Consider the following 23,180-nt stretch of genomic DNA (forward strand, 5'->3'; position numbering starts at 1 on the left):
CTGATTCACATTGTGCCCAATTAGCATTACAATTTGGTGGCTATAACAACTCCCACCACTGTTTTCTGCACTTAGCTCTACCCAAACTGATTCTACATCTTGATCATTCGATCTAAGATCCTCTTTCACTCATGTACTGACCATGACCCTAATTAACAGCACTACAACACCTCCTTTTCCTTTTTGCCTATCCTCCCTAAATGACGAATATCCTTGAATATTCAGTTCCCAGTCTCGGTCACCCTGTAACCACATCTCCATAATGGCAATTAAATCATATCCTCTATTTGTGCCTTCCAATCATCTACTTTATTGTGAATGTTGCGTGCATTCAGACAGAGTGCCCTTAACCTTGTCTTTTTAACATTATTCCACATTCTGATCCTGTTTGATGCCTGCCTTTGCCTCATCTGCCTTCTAATTTCATTTCCTTCTTTTCTACTTCCTGTTACTTGTTTTGCTTCCCTCCAATCTGAGCTCCCTCGAAGGTTCCCACCCCCCTGCCAATCTAGTTTAAACCCTCCGCAACAGCACTAGCAAATCTCCCTGCACGGATGTTCATCCATGATGATAGTCAGTGATCTTCCAGGAGTGGAAGTGATTGTTAATGATCTTCTAGTCTATGTATTTGGAGATACGATGGAAGAAGCCATCACAGGCCATGATCAGAATCCAGTCAGATCACTAGAGAGAGCTCACCTGATAAACCTGAAGCTGAATAAGAAAAACTGCAACTGAAGAAGATTGCATTCAAGTACATAGGTCAAGTACTGACAGCGAAAGGAGTTTGCCCTGATCCTGATAAGGTGTGAGCTGTAGCAGAAATGCAGCAGCCAACAGATTTGAAGGCAGTGGAATGATTCGTTGGATTTGTGAACTACCTAGCAAAGTTCTTGCCCAATTTGTCATTGGACTGTGAATCTCTACGCAAGCTCACTGCAAAGGATGTTCAGTAGTACCGGGGGCACAGAACAAGAAGCCGCTTTCACTCACTTTAAACAACTAGTGTTGACAACATAATTGCTGAGGTACTATGATGTTAACGATGAGGTCACCCTGCAGTGTGAGACAGGACTTGGGGCAACCCTTATGAGCAAGGACAACCAGTTCCGTGTGCATCCAGAGCATTAATGCAAACTGAGTGATGCTACACCCAGATTAAGGAAGAGTGCCTGGCTATTGTCTTTGCTTGTGAGCATTTTAGTCAGTACCTGTTTGGGAGAGACAAAGTGATGGTAGAATCTGACCACAAGCCACTTCAAAGCATCTTCCTTAAACCACTTCTATCTGCTCCAAAGTATCTATAAAGGATTTTAATTCGTTTGCAGAGATATCATTTGGAAGTAAAGTACAAGCAAGGGAAGCAGATGTACATTGCCAACATGCTGTCAAAAGCTGCACTCCCTTTGAAGAAAGTTGATAATGGTACTACTGAGTGTGAAATCTTCCAAATTCAATGAGAAGCAACAGCATGACATTCTCTGGAAATCGTAAACCCAGCAGAAACATTGAACCTGACAGACAAGTGTCTTACTCAGATCAAGCAAACTACCCAATGACATGCAACTCTCCTAGTGCTGCAGGATTTGGTGATGAAAGGATGGCTGGTTACCATCAAGTACACACCTATTATAAGAGTATTGAGCATGTATGGGTGAAATGATTGCCCAAGATGGCATCTTGTGCAAAGGAACTAGAGTCATCAACCCTCAGGAGATGAGGAAAGAGATGCTGAAGCGCATCCATGCAAGCCATCAAGTCTAGCCAGAGGAAGGCAAGGGAAGTGCTTTACCGGCCTACATGAGCAATGAGGTCAAGGACCATATCAGTCAATGCAATGTTTGTAATAAACATCAAGCCTTTTTTAAATTCATTCAAGAAATATGGGTATCGCTGGCTGGGCCAGCATCTATTGCTCACCCCTAATTTCCCTTGAGAGGGTGGTGGTGAGCTGCCTTCTTGAACCACTGCAGTTCCTTTGATATAGGTACACCTATAGTGCTGTTAGGAAGGGAGTTTCGGGATTTTGACCCAGCGACAGGGAAGGAATGGTGATATATTTCCAAGTTAGGATGGTGTGTGGCTTGGAGGGGAACTTCCAGGTGGTGGTATGTGTATCCTAGGTGGTAGTGGTCGTGGGTTTGGAAGGTGCTGTCTAAGGAGGCTTGGTGAGTTCCTGCAGTGCATCTTGTAGATGGTACACACTGCTGCTACTGTGTGTCTGTGATGGAAGGCATGAATGTTTGTGGATGTGGTGCCAATCAAGTGGGCTGCTTTGTTCTAAGCAAGCTAAAGAGCTGCTCATGGCTCATGCCATTCCAGACAGACCATGGATGAACCTTGGAGGAGATCTCTTCACTCTCTTTGGAACTGGCTATCTCGTCACCGTTAACAACTATTCAGACTAGTGCGAGTTAAACAAGCTGACATCAACCACCATCAGTGAGATCATAGAATGCCTGAAAGCACACTTCAGTAGTTACAGAATTCCTGGAAGTGTGATGAGTAACAATGGCCGTCAGTTCACAAATGAAGAATTCAGGCACTTCATAAAAGATTGGGAAGTTCAGCACTACACTTCATCCTCACACTTTGCCCAGTCAAATGGAAAGGCTGAGGCAGCAGTGAAAATTGCAAAAGGGGTCATCAAAAAATCGAGTAGATCCAGCACGGTTGTGTAAAGGCAATTCTAGAGTGGAGAAACACACCAACTGAGGGCATGGGAAGCAGTCCAGTTCCATGACTAATGTCACACCACACCCAAACTACTCTGCCAATAGCTAAAACACTACTGAAGTCAGAAGTAGCAATAGGCATGAGTGACAAAATCAAAGTGAAACAACAGGAAACCAAATTTCACTTAGATAAAGCTGCCAAATCATTGCCAGAGCTGGGCAGAGTGCAACATTCAATGCTGTCAACAAAAGTCAGCCCCCTTGATAACTTGGGAACTTAGAGAAGTTGTAATCTCGACCATACACGGTGAAAGTGAACAACCAGATATATCATCGTAACCGCAGACATATACGTGGAATGGAGAAGCTGATCCTTCACAGCAGACAGCTGAAGATGAAGATGTGAGTTCACCAACCACACAACGAACTGAATGAACATCAGTTTTAGAGGTTAACTGTTCCCCAACAAAGGCATTGGATCAGCAGCAACAATTACCATAGCGGCAGCACTCGCCCTAGCAGCAACATTCCCCGATTAGGCAACATCACTCCAGGAACGAGCAGACACCAGATGCATGGCCAATAATAACCCACACGCATACCATTAGAAAATCTGAATGCTTTAAGGATTATGTGGGTCAGACTAGTATGACAAGCTTTCTGCACATGCCTGATGATTTTCATTGTAGACCATTTGTGTACCTGACTTGCAACTGTAAATTATAGCTTATGCAGGTTGTTTTTTTATATGAAAGGGGGAATGTTTGGAAAAGTGCCTTTGTGCAATTTGGCCAAAGGCTTGCCATAATCATGAGACCTTTGATATCATCCTTGATGTATAAAGGCTTCAGAGCACTTCATCCACCACTTGGAACAGATATACTTGTATTGGAGGCAGGACAGTGAATATGTACTAGATTGGTTCCTGGGATGAGAGGTTTGTCCTATGGTGAGAGGCAGAGTAAATTGGGCCTATTTTCCACGAAGTTTCGAACAATGAGAGGTAATTTCATTGAAACATAAGATTGGGAGGGGGCTTGACAGAGTAGACACTGAGAGGTTGCTTTCCCTGGCTGGGGAATCTAGAACACAGGGCACATTCGCAGGTTAAGGGACCGATCATCTAGGACTGAGATGGGTAGAGTTCACTCAGAGAGTTGTGAATCTTTGGAATTGTCTATCCCAGCGGCTTGTGAATGCTCCATAGTTGAGTATATTTAAGGTTGAGGTAGACAGATATTTGCTCTCTCAGAGAATCAAGGGGATTGATGCAGGAAATTGGAGTTGAGGCAGAAGATCAGCCATTGTGTTGAATGATGGAGCAGGCTCGAGGGGGACACATCGTCTATTCCTGGAAGGAGTCAGAAGTGAAGAAATTCAGGGCTGTTATGATTTTGAAGGCCACTGGCCATAGTGCCCACCTGACCCTCTTCTATATGCCCTGTACTAGGCTTATCACCTCCTTCAAGCTAGCGCTGTGTGACCATCCATTGTGGAGCACCATGTAGCTGAAGGGAAGGCAGTCCTGTTGGTTTTGTTGCTGCCAGTGCTACATCTGTTGGTGTGGGTCCTGATGCTGTTGATACTGGTACTACTGCTCCTCTCATTCCTCATCAGAGGTCCATGCTATAGCCACATAAGCTGCCCCCATGCTACAGTAAAGGCTGACAGCAAGGCAGTACAGGTCAGGGTGAGGAGAGTCCATGGTAGGTGAAATGACTTTTGAAAAGTTGGAAATCACCTTTGAAGCAGTGAAATCAAGCTGTCATAAGAAATGTTGTGAGCACAAGCATTTAACATAGGCAATTTTTCTCTTCAAAGACTTTCCAGCCTGTCAGTTTCATTGAACAGTAACTCCCCACTATACATTTATCTTGTTAATCCTAAGTTCGATACAGCTTGGGAAACCAGCACGCTGGCTGTTAAAGCCAGACGATTGGGTTACATTCACAACTGATTGCCTATTCCCATGCCGAACCCAGCAGTTGCGTAGGGGTTTCCTGCTCATCTCCAAACCCACCCCGGTTAAACCTGGAAATAGTTGGGACCATGTCAGGTTTCCAACACAACTCCACTTCTCAGGGCTCTGACCCCCGCTCGCACCTGAACACAAACCTACTTCACCTTGATAGTTAGAATTTTGCTCATGAACTCATTTTAATCAATCTTATTAATTTCCTTCTGCAAAATGAACTTTGTACCATGCTCGAAATACTGTGCTTTTTGAAAATAAAGATAACAACATATATCATTTTCTTTTATCGATTTAGCAGTAAGTCTGTGCTCAATGGCTAGAAATATGAATAATTCATTTGGTTCAGACTAGGAACACTGTGCTAGGAATTTCTTAAAGCAGTGCATCAAATTTGCCTTTTTATTCGAAAACAGGTCATTACTGCAACCCAGTGGAAAAGAACTATTACTGTCACATTTAAGCTATTTAAATCAGTAAATATTATTGAACTAATAATATACCGGAGATACTTTTGCACTCACAGTTGTAATTACCAGAATAAGCCTCTTTGCTGAAATGCTATTCCTTCTGTCACTATCATTAAATTTCTTACAGTAAAGAACATTGACACCATGTTCTGGATTGGTGTTCCTTTTATTTCATGAAGTAGTGTAACTATATGAATTTTAAAAAGCTAGTTGAGTGCCAGTTTCTAATGAACATTGTGTACTTGCTAGGCCAATGGTATTTGGTGGGTTATTGTAAATCTAACTCAAAGAGAGCTGATTCAGCTGGAGTGTTTTCCTCTCATCACTTTGTTTTCCCACTACCAGCTGATGTTTTTCTTTTCTCTCCCATGTTGCATTATCAAGTTTCATCGTGGCTATTTATTGAATGATTTAGTTGTCTATGAACACAGCCATAAGAGCAGAGTATGCCTGATGGAAATCTGACAGTTGATATCAGGACCGATAAGCTGAAAGGGGTCAGGAGGTGCAGCAGGTTATCACTGTCAATTTTGAGGTTTTTCACCATTTTTAAATGAGAATTAAGTTTGGCATTTTCCAATACTCAAGAATTTCTGACAAATCTAGAAGGCATTTAAAAATGTCAGTTAAATCATTATGAAATCTTGTTGGCCTTCCATTGAATCTACGTTGTTTACCCTGGTGCTTTGTTATAATAGTAATTTTAAAACCATTTAGAGCAATATTTCCACACTGATGATCCCCAACTCACAAAAATCCCCAACCTCATCTTCCACAAAGGTTGATAATGCAATTTGTCAACATTTAGTTTCTCCTTACATCCCCCCTACCAATTAAATTTCCCATCACAATTTTTGAGCTTCCCAATATTTAAGCATTACATGCATAGTATATTGTGAATTAACATATTTTCTGCAGTTTGATATTCTTTCTTTCCTTTTGTGCCTTTACTTTTAATTAGATTTTTCTTGACTTCATCATTTTCCTGGTCCTTTTTCTTGTAGGATTTTCTGTATATTACATAATTCCAGTTTGTTCCTTCTACATTTAATTGAACCACAACTTAAGCATTTTTGTTTGATGGTAATTTCAGCTGTTCTGATGTTACCAGGGTGTTTGAGTGGCAAGTAGCACTGCTGCTGAGTCAAAGGCGGCATAATAATTTACTCTTTGAGTTTGTTTTCATTGTTACACTGGTAACAATATTATAGTAATTTATTCAAATGTGGTTTTGAATGTTACTAAATTCTAAGAGGTCTATTTATTGGCATTGATCTAATAGGTCACCTAATTTCATCTATGTAGATACAGTGATGTAGCTATAATTAGCCTCAAGCACAATTATACATAAATATATACAGGATGCTACAGTAGTATGTACTTTCAGGTTTTGTTAACAACTTCTTCTTCAGTTCTCTGCGTGAAGACAGGTCCGACCCACAGCGCCGTGATCTCAACCACGGGTAGAGCAAGGAGGCAGATCCCGAATCTACCCCAGTGGGAATGGGGATTGAATCCCATACTGTTGGCGTCACTCTGGTCCACACCAGCTGTCCAGCCAACCAACCCTCAAGGAATACAAGTTGTTGTGGCAGTGGCAGCATGCACTTTTACATGCATGTTGTAGTCCAGAGCTATGAATGGCAGGGGCTCCAATTTTCTTTCCATCACATAGCTGGCCAGGAATCTCTCCTGCTCTTACTGCTGTCATTGGCATATGTTGGAAGGATTTACAAGTTGCTACTCAACCTGTTTGACCGCATTATGAACATGCTTTGCTTAGCCATCAAGTCTTGGAGTGGAACTTGAACCTAGAGCTTCTGGCTCAGAGGCAGACATTACCCACTGCAGCACAAGATCTTCCTTTCATTAATAACTGTAGCACCATATTTTACTTCTGTAATATATTTTGATCTTAAAGTATCTCAGCACACAATTCTATTACCAGACATATTACTTGGAGACATATTTAGACTTGTGCTCCTGGTAAGAGTGTGATTTGATTGCCAAATAGGTCATAAGTAGAGAAACAAACATTAGATACTGCTGTGAAATAATGACACTTGTCTTAATTGTCCGCTTTGAAAAAGTTAAATAGCTTGACATTTAATTGCAAGCTGTACTTGTTAGAAATGATTATAGCTAGGAAGGAGAAACCACCTTGTGTTGTGCAAGGGAGACCTACTGATTAGTATCAGCTTCAATCTGCTTTTCAATTTGAGATGATGCATTATATAATGGAAACATTATGCTTCCTTGAGTAAAGTTAAAGGTTGTCCTTAGGAATTTATAATACCTTACATCTCACCACATCTTACTTCAGGGCTACACATGTTTTAGCCTCCAAATGTGTTCTGATGATTTATGTTCCTGCCAGTGAAATATTTTTACTGATATTACTTAAGTTGCATATGTTTTTGTAATTTTGTTTGTAAACTATGCAAAAAGTACATGTGGGTGAGGGTGGGCAATAGGCCCCCCGCCGCTGCCACATAAAATTTACCCTGTGGTTTCCTGTTAACTTGCTGAACATTACAAATGTTTAAGTAAAAATGTAAAATGAATTCAAGATTGAAATTACTTTACATGAATAAGTTATCATGCCTTTGTTAGCTCCAGATTCGACTATTACAATACTCTCCTGGTCAGCCTTCCACTAACGCCCTCCATAAACTTTAACTCCTTCAATACTCTTCTGCCTGTTTCCTAACATGTACCAAATCCTGCACATTCATTACTCTTGTGCTTGCTTACCTGCACATGTCCCAGTCCAGCAATGCCTCTATTTTAAAATTCTTACCCTTCTTTATTGAAATCTTGCCGTGGCTTCTGCCCTCCCCCACCTCTGTAAATTCCGGTACTGCAGTCCTCAACTTTTTAAAGAAAAATGACTGTCCATCTTCCAACATTAGGCAAATGTTAGTTACAAATGCGTACTGGAAGAAAAGTAAAATAAAAAGCGGAGGGTTTCAATTGCTTGGGACCGAAAATAAACACAGCAAGTGAGTGACTTACCCTGCAGGTTGGATGCTGTGCACTACACGCTGGCTTTAGAGAAATTAACTAGTTTGGAAACTCCATCTTGTCCCCCTGTGGTAAATGAGAGTCCCCCTGTGGTAAATAAAAGCTGCTCCACCACTGCAGCTGAGGTCATCTCCAAAGGTGACAGACGGTGCTGGGCCCACACAGCTCTTCCTCGCCCGGCCTGCTGTCTTGACAGGGATTTATCCCAGTTCATATAGATTTAATCTGCTTTCTCTTCCACCCTTTTATGAGTTTTGGAGAGGGGATACCTGCTTTGTTTATTCACATATATCCACCAGTAAACACTCATTTTGAACATGAGGTGCAAGAGACAGCGAATCAGCTGGTAAGTATGACAGGATGTATTACATCTGTCACCACGATGTTGAAGCGTGGGGCTGGGTAGCCCCGATTTGCCGTACCTAGGGGCGGCTCTGTCTGTGCTGTTCCTTACAGAGCACTGCTAAAGTTGCTTAAGAAATGTATTTCTAGGTCCAGTAGTTTCACTTTCTTCTATTTTAGCCAAACTTTGCAGCACATAATTATAGCACAAGAGGCATGAAAATCCAGATATTTAGATACCGTACATATTAAAGTCGACCCCCATGACCTTTGGCCGAAAAATCCCTGATTTTTCATAGGCTTCATGTAAAGTCGATCCTAGTTTTTCAGACCATGTTTGATTATTAAATACTTACCAGTAATACTTCTGTTTATTAATTTAAAGGCACGCGTGGGAACCTTTAGATTTTCCTTCTGCCAATTTTAGCAGCAATCTCCCAGCCAATCGTCAAGGCTAATGTGTACCACATGATCTATCATAATGTCTTAAAGAAAGAATAACAGGTACGCAGTTCAATTTAAAGTAGAGAAAAAAGCGGCAGTGTAGGTTAGTGCCCACTCTCTTCCTCTGCCATGTGCCCAAGCCCCCAATTCTTCCTCTCCGCCCCAAGGCCCAGTCTCCTGCCTCCTAACCCTGCACATCTCCCCACTTTATCCCCCCCTCAATTTGACTTATGTCTCTCTTTCCACTCCAGTTGGTCCTCTGTCTGGCTCTCTGTGGCACCATTCTGGGGGTGTTGGGGCTGGAGGGAGGGTAGTGGCATTACCAAGCCCACCTTCCAATTTTCAGGGTCCTTCTCCTTCTATAAGATCACTTGCTGCCTCTTCCAGTGATACACTTGCATCCCCACATTGCATCACCAGCGTTCTCTGCCTTTGAACTGACATGCCCTTTCTCAATGGCAGGAACCCCACCGCGTGCTCAGCGTGCACCTGCAATGAGCCCTGACCCAGGAAAAAGATTATGGTTGAGGCAGATACAGAATGGTTTCTGAAAGAGCCATCAAACCAAAGCTTCAACCAAAAGAGCAAAATCAATGCCTCCCCCATAAACTCCCACCATGACTTTTGAATACTTTCATTACAAAATATATAGGCGGCTCCACTTGAATTTTGCTGATGCACTTCACCTGCAGTATATTTTGTTTGGATCTGTACATAGCACAGGAATTTTTACTGATTAAAAAAACTAACTGAGATCTTGTGGCAAGGCTGTAACTAACTCGATAACCTAGAAGAATTCCTGAATTGTGAGAAAGCAGCAATTCGTGAATGTTGTCTGACCCTTAAAACATGCTGCTGTCTTGATTTTAATGTAAATGATTTTTTTGGTACAGTTTTGCTATTTAAAACAATGAGTGAGAAAGTGGGATCATATGTGTCCATTTTTTGGGTACCCTTAGGGCTCTAAAATATCGTCCAAGGCACACCCACCCTCATGGGCCAGATTTTCAGTGCAGAATTTGAAACCTGACACGCAGATGAATTCAGGGCCCCGATCCCATGTCCTGAGCTGTTTTCAAGTTCAAATGGCCAATCGGCCAGCAAACAAGTTGTGCATTGAGCACCTCCACGAGGCAGGAGCTGCCTACCTGGTTCCAGCGGCACAGGTGGCAGCAGCCATGTTAGGAGCTGCTGCAACCTTGTCGATTTCAGCAGACATCTCTTTGGAAGGCCAGGAGGTCAAATGAGACAGACAGCGACTTTCCACAACAAGGCAAGGGCAAGCCCTCATGTCAGTACTAACTGGTCCCACAGATTCCTCTCAAAACCATCTCTAAAGAAGTTACTCGGGCCCTGTGGTGAAACTGACACTAGTGTGCACCAGACTCTTCAGAATCGCTAGGAAAAATTTTTGAAAATTTCACTGCGTTCCAGATAGACCGCCCCCCCCCCCCCCCCCCCCCCCCCCCCGCCAACAAGCTCCTTGAGGGCCTTCTCTTCTCCCCAACACCAGCCCACTGAAAATTCAGATCTGTCCCAGAGAAGCAGGATGCTGATGACCTCCAAGACTGTGATTTTTACAGCCCGCGCACTGGGTCCCGACCCCGCGAACCTTTCAAAACCCCGGGCCATATTGGTGAGGGCGTTGCTGCACACGGTGGAGCATTATGCAAAGCAGTTAGATCATGATGCCAATTGGCATGCATCACAGATTTGACACCAGCGGTGCCGTTTCAGAGCTCAATGCCCCAGTCTATATCCTCCTTTAAATTTACACAGCTGAACATGTGTTCAGTAGCAGGAAAGGAGCCCCTGCCAGAACTGGTTAAAGGGATCAACAACTGCTTACAGATTTGTTGCTGCTTGATTTCTTCCAGCTGTTGCTACCATTCTGCAATTGTTTGGTGATTTCTATGGTTCTTTAAAGTTGCAAAATACTACAGGGTGTGATATGGCAATTGTTGAAAGAGTTTTTGATGACTTGCCCTCTACCCAACGCTTGCAGCCCATGCCAGCTGTATCCATGCCACCATGCAAAACCAAAGGGTGGGTTAGTGGGTGACAAGGGCCGTCCACTGGCCAGATGATTGCTGATGCCGGTGCGCAGCCCATGCACTCCTGAGCATATAATGAAAGCCACACTGCCACACAGAAGGTAATAGAGCAGACCAATGGTATGCTGAGAAAATGTTTCCATTACCTGGACTGTTTTGGAGAAACCCTGCAGCATTCGAGAGAGCAGGTGTCAGGACTCACAGTGGACTGCTGCATGCTGCACACTCTCAACATCATGAGGGCACAGCCCTTGCCACAAGCTAAGTAGTGAGCAGCTAAGAAGCAGGAACATGAGGAGGAAGATTGGAGGAGAAACCTAGACTGCCCCTTTCTAGCTGGGCTTTCGGGAAGAATTCATCTGACTGTAATACCAATAACCACAGCCTTATTTTCCCATTCATCAACAGCCCCACACCTTGGGAAGGATTTTGAGCGTGTGGGCATGGTCGGCGGGTCTGGGAGTGGCCAGGAAACGGGCCACTGCCTGTGATCGGCCCTCGACCACGATTTCACGCTGGCGGGCCAGTTAAGGCCCGCCGAGCGTGAGCGGCAGCTCCCCAATGGTTGGGAAGGCGGGGGCAGGGGCCTGTTGGCCGCCGGGTCCAATGGTGACCCAGCAGCCGCTTTAAAACCGGCACAGTTAGGTCCTGGAAGGCTGCCGGCAATAAAGACATCTTCAGCGTTGTCAGCAGGAGATTAAAAATTATGGATGTCAATGCGGCTGCAGATGCCAAGCGAGAGAGCAGGTTGGGTGGGCACTCGGCTTCCTGGTTTTCTGATGCGTGCCTCACAGTCCTCCTGAAGGAGGTGGCTGCCAGGAGGGGCACCGTTATCCCTAGTGATGGAAGGAGGAGGCCTCCGCACCTTACAGAAAGAGCTTGGGAGGAGGTAGCAGCGCTGGTCAGCAGCCATGATGTTGTGCGGCGCACCTGGATCCAGTGCCGCAAGAGGTTTAATGACCTGCTGCGCTCAGGAAGGGTGAGTACCATTTTGGCATGGATCAGTGTGTTGAACTGTTAAGGGCTGACCATGTCCCCTTGGAGCTCAGGGGTGTTAGAGTCTGAGTGCCAACTGTCAATGACGCAGGAGCTGGCCAAGGGGGTGAGCCCTGGCTGTTTGGACTGAGTGCCTTGCGGCTCGAGGGCCACAACTTGGATATGCCCTGCAAGGTGCTCCTCAGGTGGGGTTGGCCAGGCTGCAATGGCGCTGCAGGTACAGAGTGAACTAATCAATGCGCCTCTGTCCTTTCAGGAGAAGACAACCCATAGCAAGATTGAAAGGTCACGGATTTGCGGAGGCCCCCAAACCTCCTAATCCTATCCAGATATGAGCAGGACGCCTTGGAGCTGGAGAGGAGCCACACACCTCGGCCAAACAACCGGGAAGATGCTGGAGTGTCAAAATAAAGGTAAGAGTGTAGTGCACGGAGGTGAGAGTTTTGGAAGGTGCAAACATTCTTGTGTAGTCTCAGAATTGATGGGAGCGTCAAAACGAGATTCCCCATTGATCATTGAAAGACGATGGCACCATGATGCAAATCTCAATGGTCTCACCAGGGTGCCTGGCATGCACAGTAACAGTGTGATGACTTTAACTAATGACATGTCATTGTTCTCCCTTAGGTTTTCCACCACGCACCCAACCGCAGGACCCCAAAACCTACCCCTGATGTCAGAGGACCGCCAGGCTCCACATGCACCTACGTCACACCTGCTCTCTGAACTAGGCACCAGCACAGATACCAGAATCTCGATGGGTGTTGGATCTTCATCTAGAAAGTCGGTGCACAGTAGTGAGGGGACTTGCTTGAGGTACACGTGGAGGCAGAGAGTACCGGCTGTTGGAGGACTGCTGGAGACCAGAACGATGCTCAGTCGAAGGCAGATGATGAGCCTCTGGAGTCATCCATTAGGTGGCAGATGCTGTATATCCAGTGAGATGTGTGGGAGGATCTGGCAGAGATCCATGAAGGTATGTGTGCCATGGTCTCCGTTATGGAGGAGACCATGCGGAGTATAAGCACTCATGGCCGAGTGCACTGCCTCCTCCATTGAGAGAGTGGCAACTCTCATGGCGAGGCAGCTTCAGGAACAGAATCAAGGGTTCCTGGGGTTGCGCTCAGACCTGCAGGCCCTCACACAGGCACTGACCTCAGGTGGTCAGTGTCTGTGTGGGAGATGGATGAGGCACCCAGTATCCCAACTAGGTGCCCGTCCATCATTGGTGAGCAGGGAGGTCCAGAGCAACCTCACGTTGGTGCATGAGCTGTCTTTTGTCGCTGCGGGCTCCTCTTAGGGTGCCCTGGGTGATGACAGCAGTTCCTCTGGCCCTCTGCCAGTGACCGTGGCATCTGATAAAGCTGTGGCGACTGGGAAGATACCATGTGTGGCACTGGCCCCTCCCTCCCAGGCGGGGCCATCAGAGGCTCCACTGGCCAGAGTATGACTGCTGAGGTCATCAAGGCCAACGAGACAGCAGAGTCAGCAGGCTGTCTCCATGCCGGTGCCAGCGAGAGGGGAGCACCAAGATGTAGCACTTGTAAATGTAACTTTAAGGCACCCTGAGCACAAAAGGGGCTGGTCACGGGTGATCTTCTGTTGTGCAATGCTTTGTTTATTTTAACTGGTCTGGGTTGAAGACCAGAGAAGGCTCTGTTAATTTGTTTTGACTGTCAACATGAGATAAATTTCCTTTTGTCATAATGGCCTAAGTATGCTTCACCTTCTTTATTTAATGTGGTGCAGGGTGCACCAGTATGTAATGCTGGATGTGGGCAGCTCTTTATTGCACAGGCACTGAGTAGACTTCGGGGTCAAAGGAAAGGGTCTTTTCGGATATCTGGAGTGGAGGCGGCAGCCCTGGCATGAAGTGGTAGTGCTTATTTGGCAGCTTAGCTGAAAGAACATTGGATCAAGGCGTCCCTGGTTTCCCTGTTTCCCTAGAGGTTACAGAGGCCTGCCTCCATGCCCTCAGCATTCTCCTCACCGTGCTCATCTTCTGACTCACTGCTGAATTCGTCATCTGTGGCCTGTGGAGCTGCGTCAACATCCTGTTCCTCCAGTGGGTCCCCTCTTGCCAGTGCCAGATTGTGGAGAGTGCAGCATGTGACCATGATCAGTGACACCCGCTCTGGGGGATATTGTAGTGCTCCCCCTGAATGGTCCAGGCATCGGAAGCGAATTTTCAGAAGACCTATGGTGCTCTCTTGTGGTAGGCTCTCTTGTGCCTCCTTGTGGAGGCATGGCTCCTGTTATACCGCTGCTCTGCCTCTGTTCTTGGGTGGCGGAGAGCTGTCATAAGCCACATTTTCAACGTATAGCCCTTGTCACCCAGCAGCCATCCATCCAGTCGGGCTGGAGCACTGAAGAGCCATGGCACCTGGGAGTGCTTCAGGATGTAAGCGTCATGGGAGCTGCCAGGGTACCTTGCACGGACTTGCAGAATATGCATCCTATAGTCACACACTATCTGCACGTTCATGGAGTGGAAGCCCTTCCTGTTGACGAAGGCACCCGGCTGACCCGCTGGCACCTTGATGGCCACATGTGTGCAGTCGATTGCAGCCTGGGTGCAGGCAAACTTAGCAATCGTGGCAAAGCCTCTGGCTCGCTCAGCCTGGCTGGCCTCGTCCGTACGGAAATGAATGAAAGTCAATACCTGCCTGAACAGAGCTCTGTCACCAGCTTGATGCAACTATGGACAACTGATTCGGAGACTTCACACAGATCCTCCGCTGAGCCCTGGAAAGAGTCAGGTGCATAGATGTTGAGGGCCACTGTGACCTTCAGAGCCACTGGCATGGGATGTCCACCGACACAGCTGACAAATGGAGGTCACTGTCTCCCTTGAGAGGCAGAGCCTCCTTATGCATTGCACTTCTTACGTATTGAGGTAGCTGTAGCCTGTAAACCCTGGCAGCAGGATAGTGGCGTCTTCTGCGGCCCCTAACGCCTTGGACTGCTGGCTGGCCCTGCAGCCCCTGTGCCTGTGCCTCTCCTCCCACAAGGCCCTCCCCTGGATGCTGCATTGGGACACCTGGCCTCCTCTCCCTTCTGCCCCTCTCTTCCTCCTCAGAGGAGGTGCCACCAGCAGAGACCACAATCCTCATTACCATGGTAACAGAAGGCTGTCTGATACTGGAAGGGTCCACATGGTCTGACTTCACCAGGGTCCTTGGAGACACCAAGGAGGCCTGAATTGAAGCCTGGAAATGCTAACAATGAAGCTCCGAACAGAGATGAAGCTGCCATATACCAATAAGTCACCAGCAGCAAACTATCTATCAAACGCCTCACTACTCACACTGGCAATGTTGCTCACCCTTTTTATCCAGTCCCTGGATGAGCTTTTTGAAATTGTCGGCAGGCCACCTGCCTGTTTTGCCCGTGCGACGAGCGCGAAATCACATGGACAACGAAAAATCGGCGTCAGTTAACTTTTTAATAACCTTACCGGCCTCTTAATTAATGGCAGGCACGGCTCTAGCTCCTGTTGACCAAAATATTGTGCGAGTGCACATCAGGACGCATGCCCAACGCCATCACGTGTTATTTTTCGCTCAAACGTGTCAGACACGTGCCCGCATACCGAGCGAAAAATTCTGCCCCTTATCCCTCCTCTGTCACTGACCGTCACAGCATCCACTTCACCGAAATACAAAATAAAACCCGCCACAAAATAAACAATCCAAACCAGATTTATAAATGAAATCATGCCATATTGTTTACAACAGTCAATAATTACCCTTGTGCATTCCCTTAGTGCCTGTCTTCTGTGTGCCTTTGCATGTCCCAGTGTTTCTCGAAGGTCCTGCTGTGAACTGCACAATCTCAGCATGGACAGCAATAGTCTAGGCTGGCGAGCTGACAGGCAACAGCAAGGGCACTGGCAGAGTGGCAGGGGCGAAAGGGCAGCAGGCATTGGTATCTGAGCTGGTGGTTGTGTGTGCAAAATTGAAAGACACAGCGTCTTCGTCATCACTATCTTCTTGTTATTCCACTGCCTGACCAGGTTGCACTTCCTTGGTATCCGAAGGGAGCAAGTCAGAAAGGCAATATTATGGTGTGGGAAAGTGGTGAAAAATATGAGGTGCATGTTTATACCATTTGCAGAAGGGAGTTTGGGACAAGGGTGAGGTGGATTTTTTTTTTACTCTTTTCATGGGATGTGGGCGTCGCTGGCATGTGTTGCCCTTCCCTAATTGTACTTGAACTGGGTGGCTTGCTAGGCTATTTTAGAGGGCAGTTAATGTTCAACCATATTCAGGGGTCAAAGTAACGTAAATTTCTTACCAGTATGGCTGTATTGCAACCCCCTTTGCCACCTCCACTCCAATCAAACAGTGATAATCATTAAATAAAACTCCCAAATCAGAAAGCACAGAATCAGAGCCTTTCACACCCGATTAGTGCTGTTTGTGCTGCTGCCGGTAGTCATTCGTTTGATCACTCACTAAAAAGTCAGGAAGACAGCTGATCTGTACTGCACTTCACAAGGGAATAACTGGGAGAGGAACAGCTGGGGATATCACCAGGATCAGCACAGTATACCAGAACCAACTGTGTTGAAAACTCCCTTACGTTCAGCTCCAGAAGAAGCTGATGAGAGTGAATGTGTGAGAGAGAGAGAGGGGGCTTCAGACACTGAGGTGACTGGCCAAATCAAAATGGGATCCTTCAATGGAATCATAAACCCTCTTCCTCTTACTGTTCTGTGACCGTGGCATCCTGATGTTCCTGCAGAAATCTCCTAAAACTTTGATTTCTCATGGCAATTCCTCTGATTGTTTAATAACGAAAGTACAAATTGTGCAGCAGTACAAGTCAAAAAACGCTCCTTCACTTATATCTATTCAACCCAATCAGAAATACAAATCAACAGTTACAAATGGAGGTACTTGGAAATGTGAAAATGCACAGCCTCTTTCTCACCGGAATGCTATACCAGACCGTACTTTTACCCCTGACCACATTCCTGGAGTCACATGTAGACCAGACCAGGTAAAGATTTCCTCCCCTAATGGACTTTAGTGAACTAGAAGGATTTTTACAACAATCAATTATAGTTTTGTGGCACTATTCCTGAGACTAGCTTTCAATTCCAGATTTTTAAAAATTAATTAATCAAATTTAAATTCCGCTAGCTGCAGTGGGATTTGAGCCCACTGTTGAAGGGTCATTCGGACTCGAAACGTTAACTGTGTTCCTCTCCGTAGATGCTGCCAGACCTGCTGAGTTTTTCCAGGTATTTTTATTTTTGTTTTGGATTTCCAGCATCCGCAGTTTTTTGCTTTTATCTTTTATTTTTGCCCTAGGGCATTGGTCTGGGCCTCTAGATTACTAGTCTAGTAACGTTAAGACTTCACCCAGTTTTCCTGACTTAAAAAAAGGGATTAGGTATGAGAATATTGTCATTTTCAGTGGTTTCAGTCCTGCTGCTTGCCACAGTCTCAGCAATGGGCATCCAATAATCATCTCCTCCATGAACATTGAGATACGCAGGTGCATCTGTCCACCTCCACTTAGCTCCTGCTATCTCCAGTTATGAGGCACCTTGTCCTTCAAGAGAGAAAAAAATGTATCACTGAGTGCCATGCAGCCTGGTTGAATAGCCAGCATATGAATGTCAGATTTGTGGCCTGATTGATAGAGATTTTTGTGCTTAATAGGGGTGTGGTGAATTTAGTAGTGGCTGAGTCAACTGGTGCAGATAGTAGGATGTAGCATTTGAAGATACTCCTGTAAGATCATTGAAATTCTTGCATCACTGCATTCATGTCCTCAGGGCTTGATCCAGGCATTGAACTCCATGGCTATTTGCTCTCACTGCCTTCTCAGTGTCTGGAGGGCTTCCTCGCCTTCCATGGTTACAGTTCATCATTCCTCCTTTCCACCTAGTTCACCGAGACCTCCAGGGCAGTGTCCAAGAGCCTTGGAGCCCACTCTATCTCACTTTGTGTCATTCTTCAATATTTCCCATGTCAATGTCACTTCCTGCATGACTGCCAGCACCTGCTCCAGCCAAAATGCATCTCCCCTTTAAGAGGTGCAGGCTAGCTTTAAGCAGTGCAAGCTTGCCTTAAGTAATGCTAGCCGCTTACGATACTGGCCCTCTGCTGATGTATCCAACCAATCAAAAGTGTGGTAAACATTGGCTGGGCTTTGAAATACTTGAAATGAGCAGGCAGCATGAAGTCTAATTTAGCTCCCTTATATCTTGCCACTGCTAGCTGCCAACATTGCATTGCCAAATTAAGCCTTATACCATTGTACCACATGACAGGCAAAGGTTTATTCCTGAACAAATTTATACTACTAGAAAAAGGACTGTAATAGCATTAACTAACAAGTTTTTTTTTAAACTAATTAAATTTATTTTTTTGATGTTTATATTACTATACAGTTTATATTACTATTAGACAGATTGAAGCTGCTATGAGTGTGAGTCAAGTTAAGAAGTAGTAAATTTGTTAAGTGAAAGCGGGAAGATTCCAGTGTCATTTCAACATACCTGCACCCAGAACTCAGACCAATGATCATCCACAACAAGGACTACAGTGCCCTGTTCATTATTGGTCAACAACTCACAAAACCATGCTTGCTACTCCTGATGTATATTTGTACAAAACTTATGCCTGCTCTGAATATCGAGCTTTTTTCAGATTTGTTCTGTGGCAAATCTTGACTTTCATAACTGTTGCATGTTCTTCTAATGTCACTGTTATTGATTTTGTAAATCTCTGATATAAATTGCAATGAGTACCTGCTCCATTATGACTATTGTATGTTTTCTTCCTCTACAGGTGGAAGTTTACATTTTACCTTTACATATTTTCCTATGGTGTAAGGTTCCTGAAGAAGGTAAGGCTTACCATATTGAAACATGTTGGGATATCTTTTGTCCCATTTACTAATTTTAATGACAAAGCTTGATGGAAGTATAACATAGAGAACACTGCTTTATGCTCATATCTGTTTACTATTTAAAATGTATGAAGGAATGGAGAATTTATGATATGTGAATAATGCCCAGAAACAGGCCTGAAGATGAACCCTTCATTGTCTTTGTAAACAACATGCTGCTGGTCTTGAGAATGTTAACGGACTTTAACAGTGGGGCTATATGCTAATCAGACATTGTAACTATGGACAGCGCAGAGAAAAAAGACATAGGCCAGAATTTTACATCTCGTGGGCGGTCGTGTGCCCCACCCAAACAGACATAACACAAGATAACGTCAGGACGCAGGATGACATTGGGAGAGCATCCCAATATCATCCCACACGTGAACAATCTTCAGGTGGGCAGGCTCGCGCAGGTGTCGGAGCCATGCCCGCCAACAATTAACGGGCCACTTAAGGCCATTAAAAGGGCAATTGATCCAGATTTTACATTGCCTGTGCAATTTTGCACTTGTCACACGGGCAGGCGGGCAATCCACTTTTAACGAAACCTCATCCAAGAGCGGGATAAAAATGGGTCTGCAGCATTGTGAATAGTGAAGAGTTCAGGAGATGGTTTGCTGCTGGTTGCTTATTTGAACTTGACAGCTTCATCTCTGTTCGGAGCTTCATTCTTAGCATTTCTAGGCTTCATTTCATGACTCATTGGTGTATCCAAGGCCCCCCAGAGGATTTTGACTGTGTGGACCCTTCCAGGAACCAGACAGCCTTCTGTTACCCTGTTTTTTTAAATTCATTCATGGGATGTGGGCTTCACTGGCTGGGCCAGCATTTATTGCCCATTCCTAGTTGCCCCTGAGAAGGTGGTGGTGAGCTGCCTTCTTGAACCGCTGCAGTCCATGTGGTGTAGGTACATCTGCAGTGCTGTTAGGAAGCGAGTTCCAGGATTTTGACCCAGCGATAGTGAAGGAACGGTGATATATTTCCAAATCAGGATGGTGAGTGACTTGGAGGAGAACTTCTAGGTGATGGTGTTCCCATCTACCTGCTGCCTTTGTTCTTCTAAATGGTAGTGGTCATGGGTTTGGAAGGTGCTATCTAAGGCACCTTGGTAAATTTCTGGTAATGGGGATTGTGGTCTCCACTGGTGGCACCCCCTCTGAGGAGGAAGAGAGGGGCAGAAGGGACAGGGGGCCAGGTGTCCCAATGCAGCATCCAGGGAAGCAACCTGTGGGAGGAGAGGTGCAGGCACAAGGGGTGCAAGGCCAGGAGGTAGTCCAAGGCGAAAGGGGCCACAGAAGATGCCACTATCCTGCTGCCAGGGTTTACAGGTGGTGATGCAGCTACCTCAACATGTCCAAGGTGCAGTGCCGAAGGAGGCTCCGCCTCTCAAGGGAGACCATGACCTCCATTTGTCAGATGATTGGGCCTGAGATCAGCTCCGACTGTGTGGGCGGACACCCCATCACAGTGGCCCTCAACCTCTATACCTCCGGCCCTTTACAGGGATCAGTGGGGGATCTTTGTGGACTACCCCAATCAGCTGTCCACAGTTGTGTCAAGCTGGTGACTGATGCTCTCTTCAGGTGGGTAGTGACATTTATTCATTTCCATACGGACGAGGCCAGCCTGGCTGAGCGAGCCAGAAGGTTTGCAGTGATTGCTGGGTTCCCCTGCACCCAGCGTGCCATCGACTACACACATGTGGCCATCAAGGCGGTAGCGGGTCAGCCGGGTGCCTTTCTCAACAGGAAGGGCTTCCACTTGATGAACATCCAGATAGTTTGTAACCACAAGACACAGATTCTGCAAGTCTATGCAAGGTACCCTGGCAGCTCCCATGACGCTTACATCCTGAGGCACTCACAGGTGCCAAGGCTGGTCATTGCTCCAGCTCAACTGGACGGATGGCTGCTGGGTGACAAGAGCTACCCATTGAAAAGGTGGCTTATGACGCCTCTCCACCACCCAAGAACAGAGGCAGAGCAATGTTCTAATAGGAATCATGCCTCCACAAGGGCGGTGATAGAGAGGAGCATAGGTCTTCTGAAGATGCGCTTCCAATGCCTGGACTGTTCTTGGAATGCACTACAATACCCTCCAGAGTGGCTGTCACTGATAGTGGTTGCATACTGCGCTCTCCACAATCTGGCATTGGCCAGGGGGAACCCGCTGGAGGAAGATGATCTTGAGGCAGCTCCATAAGCCACGGATGATGAATCCAGTGATGAGTCAGAAGAGGAGCACGGTGAAGAGAATGCTGAGGGCGTGGAAGCAGACTTCTGTATCCTTCAGGGAGGCAGGGACACCAGGGACACCTTGATCCAACGCTCCTTCAGCTCGACTGCCAAAGATCTGCTTCCACCTCATGCCAGGATATTTGAAATGTCCCTTTCCTTTGAACCCAAAGTCCACTCAGTGCCTGTGTAATAAAGTTTAGAGCCACTCACGTTCAGCGTTACTTACTGGTGTGTCCTGCACCTACAAAACGAGTGAAGCATACTCAGGCCAATAAGACCAAAGCAAAATTTATATCATGTTGGCACTCAGATCAAATTAACATAACAATATAAGGTGTTAATGGTCACACCAGAAAACATATTCACAAAACATGGCAGAACAGAAGATCACCCATGAACAGTCCTTCTTGTGCTCAAGGTGCCTTAAACTTATGTTTGCGACTGCTGTGTCTTCTTGCCACCCACCTCGCTGGCAGTGGCAATAGAGGCAGCCTGCTGACTCTGCTGTCTTCTTGGCCACGATGACCTTGGTGGTCGTCCTCTGGCCTGTGGAGCCTGTGCAGGCCCCACCTGAGAGGGAGCGGCCAGTGCCACGGCTGGCATCTCCCCAGTCATTGCAGCCTCATCAGATGCCACAGTCACTGGCAGAGGAACAGAGGAGCTGCTGTTGTCATCCAGAGCACCCTGAGAGGAGTATGCAGAGACAACAAGCAGCTTGTGCACCAACGTGAGGTCGCTCTGGACCCTCCCTGCTCACCATTGATGGACGGGCACCTAGCTGGGATACTGGGTGCCTCATCCATCTCCCACACTGACACTGACCTCCTGAGGTTGCCTGTGTGAGGGATTGCAGGTCAGAGTGCAACCCCAGGAACCCCTGATTCTGTCCCTAGAGTTGTCTCTCCATGAGAGTCACCACTCTCTCCATGGAGGAGGTTGTGCGCTCGGCCATGAGGGTCAACGCATTGCTCATGCTCCGCATGGACTCCTCCACAAGAGAGACCATGTCATGCATGCTCTCCTAGATCTCCACCAGACCCTCCCACACATTTCGCTGGACATCCAGCATCTGCCGCCTAATGGATGACTCCAGAGGCTCATCATCAGCCCTCGACTGAGCACCGTCCTGGTCTCCAGCTGTCCTCCGACTGCCGGCGCCCTGGGCACAGTCTGCCTCTGCCTGATCCTCAAGCGAGTGTGAATTGCCCTCAACGCTATGCACTGACATTCTAGCCAGCACTACCTGTGCGGGCAGGGGGAGGAGGAAAAGTTTGGGCCTGCGCTCTTTCGCAAAAGAGCGCAGCAATCTCCCTGAGGCACAGAGCTGCTCAGGGGGATTAAGTTGATGAAAAAGATGTTGTTACAAATAAAATGCAAAATTATTTAAACGTCCCCTCATGTAACACTCTCACGTGAGATGGGATATGTTTTTATATTTAGGAAATTTTTTTCATTTAATTAATAAAAGCTTTAAGAAACCTCATCCCACCCGTGGATGAGGTTTCTTAAAAAACGCAAAGGCCGCTTGGGCTTTCTGCCTACCCGCCAACCTTAAGGTTTGGATGGGCAGTGTTGCAAACAACTTTAATTGGTTCTTTAATGGCCTTAACAGGCCGTTGACAGTTCGGCAAGCACGCAGCTGCCTCTGGCGCGTGCCCTCCGAACGAAATATCTAAGTGACTCACGATGACGGGATGCACGCCCGACGTCATCACGCATCATTTTGTGCGTCAATGTGTTGGGCCCGCCCCCGCACGCCGACAACAATATTCTGGCCCGTGTGATAGCTGTTTGCATTTTGAAAACGCTGCTTTAAAACTATTAGTCATAGTTCTGAAAACTACCAGTCAAAGAAAGACCCATCTCCCAAAGAATCATGGGTAAGATCAGAAATCAGTGATGTAATCATGCAGTTATAATTATGTGTATCATTGGCTATTTGTAACTTTCAGTTTTCACAAATATGATTCAAATTGTGTGAAATATGAAATATGTACTAGGGGTTGGATTGGGTAATGTACTTGATTGTATTCAGCTGGCTAGTAATATGGTGCAAA

At 46.2% G+C, this 23,180-nt stretch overlaps 1 protein-coding gene across 4 annotated transcripts in view; it reads left to right on the plus strand.

The window, feature by feature from the left end:
- cers6 (ceramide synthase 6) overlaps positions 1-23,180 on the plus strand; it is a 332,569-nt gene that overhangs the window by 153,331 nt on the left and 156,058 nt on the right. For all 4 annotated transcript variants that reach the window (XM_078552321.1, XM_078552320.1, XM_078552318.1 and 1 more), the window contains exon 4: positions 18,784-18,841. In XM_078552321.1, coding sequence (XP_078408447.1) covers positions 18,784-18,841 — 58 coding nt within the window. The remainder of the gene's footprint in view (positions 1-18,783; positions 18,842-23,180) is intronic.

The sequence above is a fragment of the Cetorhinus maximus genome, chromosome 11 (assembly GCF_964194155.1).
Source record: "Cetorhinus maximus chromosome 11, sCetMax3.hap1.1, whole genome shotgun sequence".
NCBI lineage: Eukaryota > Metazoa > Chordata > Chondrichthyes > Lamniformes > Cetorhinidae > Cetorhinus > Cetorhinus maximus.